The sequence below is a fragment of the Balaenoptera borealis genome (assembly GCF_965194805.1).
Source record: "Balaenoptera borealis genome assembly, chromosome: 11".
Lineage (NCBI taxonomy): Eukaryota > Metazoa > Chordata > Mammalia > Artiodactyla > Balaenopteridae > Balaenoptera > Balaenoptera borealis.
In genome coordinates, this window is record NC_138868.1 from 10,420,696 (window position 1) to 10,429,692 (window position 8,997).

Sequence of the window (8,997 nt, forward strand, 5' to 3'; positions counted from 1 at the left end):
CAGAGGGTATTGGTGGCAGCAAGGCAGACAGCCCAGGTGTGGGGCAGACCTGAGAGGCCGTGGCCAGGCCCCATGACTTCTGGTAGCCGTGGCGTCTCTCTTTGCAGTCTGGAGCACGGAGAGCAGGCTCCAGGCCCACCACAGAGCAGAGGGCCCGAGGCCCTGTGGCTGGGGACCGGCAGGATGGCAGCCCCCGGAAGCCCCCTCCTCCAGGATGCCCGTGGCCTTCCTGCGTCTGACTGGGGACGAGACAGTCAGGCTTGGCTCGCCACGTGCCGACCGTGGTGGAGAAGCTGCCCAGTGGCTCCCGCGTGGAAGCTGGTCTTGCCAAGCTGTGCCCTGAGCCCTGCTGTGGGTGTTGGTGCCACTGGTGCTGCTGGTGTCCCCATTCCCTCAGGGGTGTGGGTCTGACTCTCTGCCCTCCTGTCAGTAAAGAGGACTCCCCGACAAATGGACAGGGCTTCAGGTCAGAGCGGGTCTGGGAAGGGTTCCCGAGGCTGCCGCCTCACCGGCTGGTGACAACAAAGGACCTGGCCGCGGGGAAAGTGCTGCTCAGCTTGGGGGCATGCTTTCAGTGGGGCACATCCAGGTGCAAAGGTTGGCATCAGAGCCTCAGGGGCCACGGGTCGCCTGTGCTGGTGGGAGTCCTCAGCTGGTCCTGGGGCCTCCCCTGCAGTTCTTGGGGGCCTGTCTGTTAGCTCATCTGAGCAGCTTCTCTGTAGGACACACCTGTGGAGGAGGCAGGGACGGGTCTCTCTGGAGTCGGTGTCACGGGCTGGCCCTGGCATTCTCACTGCTCACACTAACTTTATTTGGGGGCTTCGTTGCGTGTCTGGCCTGTGGTCTGGTCTGGGCCACATCAGTGCACCTCCGAGGAGGTCTCTTGACTCTGAATCCCGGGGACAAGTGGTTGGGACTTGGTCCCTTCCCTCCTAGGAAGGCTCTGACTTTCTCCGCCCCCCTCCCTGGAGCTCTGCCCAGCCCACGGGGGGTCTCCTCCCGCTCGTCACGTGGCCCTTTGCGTGCATCCACCACGTAGGCTGTGAGGTTAAGGATTCGGTGAGGTGTCTGGTTTGGAGCGCTTTGCCCAGAGTTTGAACCTGGGTCCGTCTGACTCTAGTTGGGGGCTGAGTGTCGCCCCACTCCCCCATGGTGAGTGACGGGTCCCGGAAGCCCCAGGTCCAGCCCCCCGCGAGCTGAGTGGTGGTGTGGCGGGTCTCACGGTCAAGTGTCCTGCTCTGTAGGTCCAGGACCTGCAGCTGGAGCGGGAGATGGCACTGGCCACCAACCGGAGCCTGGCCGAGCAGAACCTGGAGTTCCAGGGTCCCCTGGAGATCAGCCGCTCGAACCTCTCAGACAAGTACCAGGAGCTCCGGAAGCTGGTGGAGCGGTGCCAGGAGCAGAAGGCGAAGCTGGGTAGGCGGCCGGCCCCGGGAGTGTGTGCTGGGGGCGCCTCTGCCCACGCAGGGTCCCCACTCCCGGTGGGGCTGGGGGAGCTGCTGGAGTCACGTGGACGGACAGATCCCCTCTCCCTCCCCAGGACGGGAAGGGGCCGGCAGTTACTGTGGGTCACCACGTCCCTGGCCCTGGCTAAGTGCTTTTACAGCCATCTAAGGGTAGGTACTGTCGTCATTCTCACGTCATAGTTGAGAGGAGTGAGGCTCAGGGAGACGCAGGAACGTGGCTAGGGCCCCACAGCTACGCAGAGGCGGAGTTGGGATTTGAATGCAGAGAGCATGCGTCCTGAGCTGCTGCTGGCCACTCGGCCAGCCCCGCTCTGGTGATTTGTGGAGCTGGCCCGGGCTCTCTGTGTCCCAGCCTGCTGTCTGTGAAGGTGAGGGGCTGTCCTGGTCCTGAAGGTGGGGGACTTGACGCTCAGGCAGATGAAGTGACTCCCCGAGAGGAAGAACAGGATTGGGGGGTGGGGGTGGGTGGGCTCCGAAGCCTGAGGTCTCTTGCTTCCTGGGCTGGCGTGGATGGGCTCAGCTGAGCTCCTCTCTGCTCAGGAAGGGAACCGACCGGAAGGGACTCCGCTGCGGACCCCAGGGCGGTGGCTGGGCCCCCAGCATACAGAACTCTCGGAGATCCTTGCAGAAACCTTGGCCGCCACCACGGAATCCAGAGGCACTTTTGAAATGTCAACCTTTCTGCCCTTCCTTCCAGAGAAATTTTCTTCAGCACCGCAGCTAGGGGCCTTGTTGGACCTTCTGAAGATAGAAAGCTTGAAGATTGAAGAAGAGTCTGAGGTGAGATGGCCGTTGACACCCCCTCTTCCTTGAATAGTTGACCCCTGGAGCAGGAGCCCTCGTCCTGAGTACCAGTGTCTGCAGGGCGTGGGACCAGAGCTTTAGTCAACAGCAGCGGTGAATGGCACCTCCACCGGAGTCCCAGTGGAGGCCCTTTTGGAGGCAGAGAACAGGAACCTAACATCACTGGCTGAAGCAGAAATGGGCGACAGACAGCACAGCTGCGGGGCAGCTGGCAGGCCTGGGTGGGAGGGCAGTGCAGTAGGAGCCCTCGAGGGCTGAAGCCAGGCCCCCAGCCCCTCCCCTCTCCTGGGGCTGCCAGGTCTCTCTCTTCTGCTTCCCTCTGGGCCTCTCTTCACTCTCTGTGGGCAGACTGGCTCTCTCCACATGTCCATGCTCTGGGTGGAAGATGCTCCCAGGTCCCACAGCCCCTGGGCTGGGCTGGGCTGTGCTAGTGACCAGGGGGCCAGTGTTCATGTGGCCAGTCGACAGACCGTGCAGCAGCTGCTGTGAGCCTGGCCCGATGCCGGGGTGGGGGCGGCGGTGGCCATGACAGGTGGTCCCCGCCCTCTGGGAGCTGATGTCCTGGTGAGGGAGACAGAGTAAATAAACACGCGCTTGTATAATATATCAGCAGTGAGAAGGGCCATAGAGAGAAATTCCCAAAGCGGGGGGGCGGGCCAGACAGGCAGCTCCTGAGCCTGGCTGGGGTGGGAGGGCCGCAGCTGACCTCTGACCTGGGGGTATTCAGGTGGCCTCGATCCCGGCAGACCCCTGTTGCCACTGGAGCTTATGTCTTCCAGGCCATGGCTGAGAAGTTCCTGGAGGGCGAGGTGCCCTTGGACACGTTTCTGGAGAACTTCTCCTCCATGAGGACGCTGTCGCATCTGCGCCGGGTGCGCGTGGAGAAGCTCCAGGATGCGATGAGGAAGCCCAGGGCCTCCCTGGAGCCGGCTGGGGACGCCCCTCCTCCCCGCCCGCCTCCCCCATCTCTCCCGGGCCCCCAGGCGACGCCGCCTGTCGCGGAAGATCAGCAGCCACCGGCGGCGGTCCCTCCCTACCCGTTGCCCTACAGCCCCTCTCCAGGCTTGCCCGTGGGCCCCACCGCCCAGGGGGCACTCCCGCCGGCCCCGTTCCCTGTGGTGTCCCAGCCCTCTTTTTCCTACAGTGGGCCTTTGGGTCCCCCGTACCCGTCGGCCCAGCCAGGACCCAGGGCTGCCGCGGGCTACTCCTGGTCCCCACAGAGGAGCACGCCGCCCCGGCCGGCCTATCCCGTGGCCCCCGCTGGTGTCTCCGGCCCTGGGTACCCCGTGGCGGGGGGCCGGGCCCCCGGTCCTGGTTATCCTCAACAGCCCCCCTACCTCTCAACAGGAGGAAAACCTCCGTACCCAACGCAGCCCCAGCCCTCAGGCCCCCTTCAGTCGCCCTATCCCCCTGGGCCTGCCCCTCCCTATGGGTTTCCACTGCCTCAGGGTCCTGCCTGGCCTGGGTATTAGGCACGGTCCTGGCCCTTGGCCCTTCCCTACTTCCACCTGTACCACAACCTTTGGCCCACCCCCTGCTGAGATTCGAGGTTCAACTGGAAGTGGAGTTGGCTCCCCGTGGACTTGTGTCCTGCATGGGGGCCTGGAGGGACCTGGCTGGGAGCACACAGGCCTGGCAAGGCACCAGGCAGTGTGGCTGGCTTGGCTGTGCCAGACGGTCCCAGTGCTTGCTGGCCTCCTGGGGGAAGGGCGCGCCTGGTTTTGGTGACTGGCTTTGGCTTTCCTGGTTCTCGCCAGGCAGGGAGCTCGGTCTTCTCTGTGGGCGCCCGGTTGGGGTGCCCGGCTGCATGCGTTTGTGGACATCCTGTGGCTGCACTCACTCACGGACGTCTGAACCAAACGTGGAGTTATCTCGGTGACGGGCTGGCTGGCTGGCCCCTGCTCACCCCCTCCCTCTCCTCTGGGATTTGGCACGTTCGACCGTGGTACCCACGCTAAGGGATGTAGCGCTCTGTGTCTCTTGGGTCCATTCAAGGATGGCCTGCCCCACGCACCATGGCAGGGTTGGATCAGGGGGAGAGAACAGAGTTAGGAAAAATACTTAATGATTTTTAAGTCACGTAAAACCATAATTGAACTCTGATAGGCTGATGTCAGTTAAGCTTGTCCTGTGTGCTGGTTTGAATGACAGCAGCAGAGCCAGCGCAGTGAGCAGGCCGGGGATTGTGGAGGCGGACCCCAGACCTTGCTTGCCCTGGTTGGAGGATTCGGGGGCTGCCTTGGAGCCTCTGGCTGGAGGAGAGGGGGCAGTTCTGGCCCAGGAGACTGTGGCCACATCGGGAGCTCATTTAGGAGTGCAGGGCCGAGTCACCTCCCCAGCCACCTCTCTTGTCTGGAGTGCCCTGCTTCTGGTTGACTTCTGAGGCCCACCCTATCCGTCCACTTCTTCAGTGCCTTGAATCTCATTCACAACAGCCCTCACTTCATCCCCTTCCTTTGGCTGCCTGATGTAACTCTTCCCCACCCCCAAAAGCCCTCCTAAGAGAGACATCAAAAGATATCCTAACAGTTACTTCCCACGTGGTGCTTTGTAAAACGCCATCACTATGTCGGAGCATTTCTTTGCATCTCTCTTGTCTTCAGAATGTAAAGCGCAGGGATTGTGACTCCGAGCCACGTGCAGCCCCCAGCACACTGGGGATTTTCAGCGCATTCAGTAATAAAAGTGACAATAGACCAAAGCGGAGGGTGTGATGAATAAAGCATTACCTTGGTTGCTGCAGATGTGAACCAGGTCTCAAGGGCAGACTCTGGAGCTGCTATCTGTTAGGAAGTCATATGTGCCTTGAATTGTCCACTACTCAAGTACCCAGCATCTGGTGGGCCTGGGGTGCTGGGGGCCAATGAGGAAACTCGACCTTCTGGTGCCTGCCCCCCTCCCCGGCCTGCGTGCCATCAGTGGGTGCGTGCGATGAGATGCTCGATTAGCCCTGTCAGTCCCTGACCAGCTGTGCTTGCTTCTCGTAAGTTATTTATACAGAGAAATCACTAATGGACTCTCCTGGTTCGAGTGCTTCTGAACTGGATGAACGATCGCCGGTATGTTTGTATTATATAATTAATTGCCATAATAAACTTTGATGAGTTAAAAGTAGTGTTGTGGTTCCAGTGAATTTGAGAAGTGAAGACATGGCTGCCAGCGGGGACATTGATTTTGTCGACTGAAAGAAAAATGCACAACGTAAGACTTGTGGATTTCAGTTTTATTTGGAGACCTTACTGCGGACTACCGCCTGGGGAACAACCTCTGAGTAGCTCTGAGAAGCTGCTCCAAGGAGTTAGGGGGAGAAGCCAGTGTATACATGATTTTGGCTAGGGAATAGGTGCAATCAGGCACCTCTAGGTGTCACCCGAGAGTCGTTTCAGCTCTTCTATGTGTCCCCGTTTCTCCCTCTGGCAGTCTAAAACCACTTTGGGCACACAGAGCCCTGGATGGCCAATCCCTATGTGTGGGTCCCTGGATGAGCTAGTTTTTAAAATTAATGAGTGGGTTTCCCTATGGGACTGCTGCACTGTATGAGGATTCGCCTTCACCGCTTCCATAAATTTCTCAGTCGCCTGAGAAAGTCGTAACTGGCCGGTGAGAGCCGTGTCCGTTTTTGGAGCCGAAAGCTCTCATCTGGTATCTTCGCTTTTGTCCTGACAAACCCTGTTAAATTGCCAATTTGATGAAAGACGTCAGGCCAGCCTCCTACCTAATCACCCAGTCAGAACCTTCCCGGTGTCTTTCAACTGGATAGTTTTCTGAGTGTCTTTCAACCGAGCACTTTCTCTGTATCTTTCAACTGAGAAGTCAGCTACCTTTTTTATCTACTACCGAATGGAACTCAGGATTGCCAACCAAGATGGGAGCTCTGAGACTCAGGAGAGATTCACCCAGTCGTCTGGAGTCACTGAGGGGGCAGAAGGCACAAGGGGCCCTCGTTGGTACCAGGGCTCCAGATCCTTGGAGAGTTCAGGTGAAGGAGAGAAGACTGCTCTGGGTCCCTTTGTGGTCACCAAAACTGTCAACTGAAAAACGCACAGTGCGAGAGCTGTGGGTTTCAGTTTTATGGAGGGACCTTACTATATATGGACTATTGCCCAGGAAACAGCCACTCAGTAGCTCTGAGAAGCCAGTATAGATATGATTTTGGCCTGGGAGTGTATGCAGTCAAGCACACATCTTGGTAGAAAATGACTGCTAGTCGCGAGGATCAGATATCTCAGTTAATGATTTTAGTGCTTTTCTATGCATGGGAAGGTGCAAGAATCTGGGTTCATTAAAATTTTTTCCTGAGGTATCTCTATCTCAGGAGCTTGTTTTTCCAAAGCACAAGTGCCTTTTTGTTTTTTCATCCTGAATGCATTTCAGGGTGCACTGTCCGTCAGCGACTGCACTGGCTAATGACTTGATCCTTGCAGAGCTGGATGGTGGGCAACGTTCTTTGTCTTGCGATTTCTTCCGTAGCCTTCAGGATCATGCTCTGCTGAAAGGCCTCTTCGGTTCATGTTCACAAAGCCCCATCTTTCTGAATATTGTCTCTTGAGCTGCTGCCCTCCCCTGCCCCTTCACCCCCGGGGCCTGGCTCTGACAGCATTTCCCTTTCCACCTTTGCCCCGCTTTTTTTCCATCTGAGGCATTTTCCCGCTGGAGCCTGCACATTCGCCTTGTCCTGGCTGGAGAGCTTGGGCGGTGCAAGGCCACAGAGCCCCACTAGGGGGCATGCGAGCCTCAGCGGAGCACAGGTGGGGCCCCATTCTTGCCACCTGCTGGGCTGGCCGGGACTGTCAGCTTGTCCAGCAAGGACCCCCAGCTTGGGTTCGAATCTTCGCACCCGGTTTCTAAACGCGGATAGAGGGGCAGCAGGCTGCTAAACTGGCTGTGGAGCCAAGCGGTTTTCTGCCTTACCCAGCCTGCCTCCCTCTCCAGCTCCCCCTGAGCTCAGCTGCTCATCCTGAGGCCTGGGAGGGCGTCTTCTTCTTTCAACAGGAAGGGCAGCTTCAGGGGAGTCAGGAGACCAGGTCTCTAATGGACCCCTGAGTCGGCCCTTCCGTTTCCTTCCCTGCAAGGTGACGAGGGCAGGCTGCCTGTGGCTGATGCCCGGAGATGCTGAGAATCACCAGCAGTGAATACTCAGCGGGGCTGCGCCTTGTGTTAACCTTTGATGTGCATCCTCTCAGCAGCCCTTCAACCCCCAAGCTTAAACAAGGGGAGGAGACTGCAGGGTGGGTAGTTCAGCGGGTCACTCAGCCTGGGGAGGTGGGGACAAGACTTGCACCTGCTCTGATCTGGCTGCAGGGGATCCTCTGAGATGCCACTGTGGTACCAGAAATCGTCAGGCTTCAAGAGGCCACAGTCCTGAGAAAAGCTTGGGTAATCTATGCTGCGAATCCCCCTGGACTCCGGTCAAAGGGTTACTGTCCTTTGCCCCCCCCCCCGAACTCTGACCTTGCCTTGCAAGCGTATCAGGGGCTGAGGACGCAGGACACCAGGGAGAGCTAGGAGACCCCTGGGCTTTGTAGGAAGAAGCTGAAAATCTCACGGGCTGGGGGAGGGGGCACAATCAAGTCGGTGCTTTGGGTTGGTCCCAGAGTGGTGGTCGGGGGTACCAGGGGCCGAAGAGGGGAAGCAGCACTTCCTAAGCAGCTCGGCGGAGAGCTGCTCTAGCTGGTCACTCAGAGTGTGCCACCCCTGCTGCTCTTCCCTCTCCCTCTCCCCAGGCCCTCCGCACCCCTTCCTCCCTGTCCTGCCCCCGCCACGTGAAATCACTGGGCGTCCTCTGCCAGACCGCAGTGGGCTTCTTGCTGCCGTGTGGGCTGCACGGGGACAGACCCTAAGTGTCGAGTTCAGAGCCTCACAGAGATTCCTAGCGCTGTGAGAAGGACACTGAGCTGCAGCGAGGCCGTTTGAAATGCCCTTTCAGTGCCACTCGGTACTCCCAGACCCTAGCGCCATGACAGGTTTGAAGCTAGACCCAGTCCTTGGCAGTGCGAGTGAGCTTTCCTTTTGGGGTCCCCAGTTTCCTTGACTTAATGTGCAGAGAATGTGCTAGAATCAGGTTGCCCGTGAGGGTCAGGGAGGCAGCATGATTTAGGGGAGTGGGCCGGGGCAGATGAGTGCTGCCCTCTCTGGCTGAGGTAGAGGGTGTATCCTCTGCTCTGCTCTGGGCTGGGGGTGGAGGGGTTGGGGGCCGCAGGCTGGAACGTGGCCCCGGGGTGGGCCCAGGTCACAGCAGGGCATCCTCTGCGGCTGAGGGAGACCGTGCAGTTGGTCATCAGAGGAGCGGCGCCGACCAGCGGCCCGTGGGCTGTGTCTGCCCACCGAGGCTGGAACTTGACAAAGATGCCTCCGAGGCTGAGGTAGTTCCTATTCAGTTGCTTAACCAAACATCTTTTTGGAAATGCATCACCCAAGCTCACCACCACTTGCAAAACAGTTTTGTAGAGAGACTTTCTGCTCAACGCAGCTCTTTTTTTAGGGTGGTGTGTTTTTAAGTAGGCCGTGGTGGCTGTGAGGCCACTGGATGGTGGCCAGACTAGAGATTAAAGAGCTTTTATCCGGAAAGGGGCTGGTGAGAGACATTTGGTGCCTCAGGCCCTTTGCCCCTCCCTGAGAGCAGCCTCCAAGTTCCCTTTTGAGGAGCCCCTTCAGTATAGGAATCTCTGCCAGGTGACTCCTGGTACCCAGGTGACTAGGTGTCCCTGTCTCCGGATCCCCTGCATGG

General features: G+C 58.9%; 1 protein-coding gene across 4 annotated transcripts in view; it reads left to right on the forward strand.

The window, feature by feature from the left end:
- Positions 1-5,384, forward strand: part of VPS37C (VPS37C subunit of ESCRT-I) — a 29,976-nt gene extending 24,592 nt beyond the window's left edge. For all 4 annotated transcript variants that reach the window (XM_082343022.1, XM_082343025.1, XM_082343023.1 and 1 more), the window contains 3 exons: positions 1,245-1,416; positions 2,164-2,246; positions 3,050-5,384. In XM_082343022.1, the coding sequence (XP_082199148.1) occupies positions 1,245-1,416; positions 2,164-2,246; positions 3,050-3,742 (948 nt within the window). In that variant the 3' untranslated portion in view covers positions 3,743-5,384. The remainder of the gene's footprint in view (positions 1-1,244; positions 1,417-2,163; positions 2,247-3,049) is intronic.
- The last annotated feature ends 3,613 nt before the right edge of the window (positions 5,385-8,997 follow it).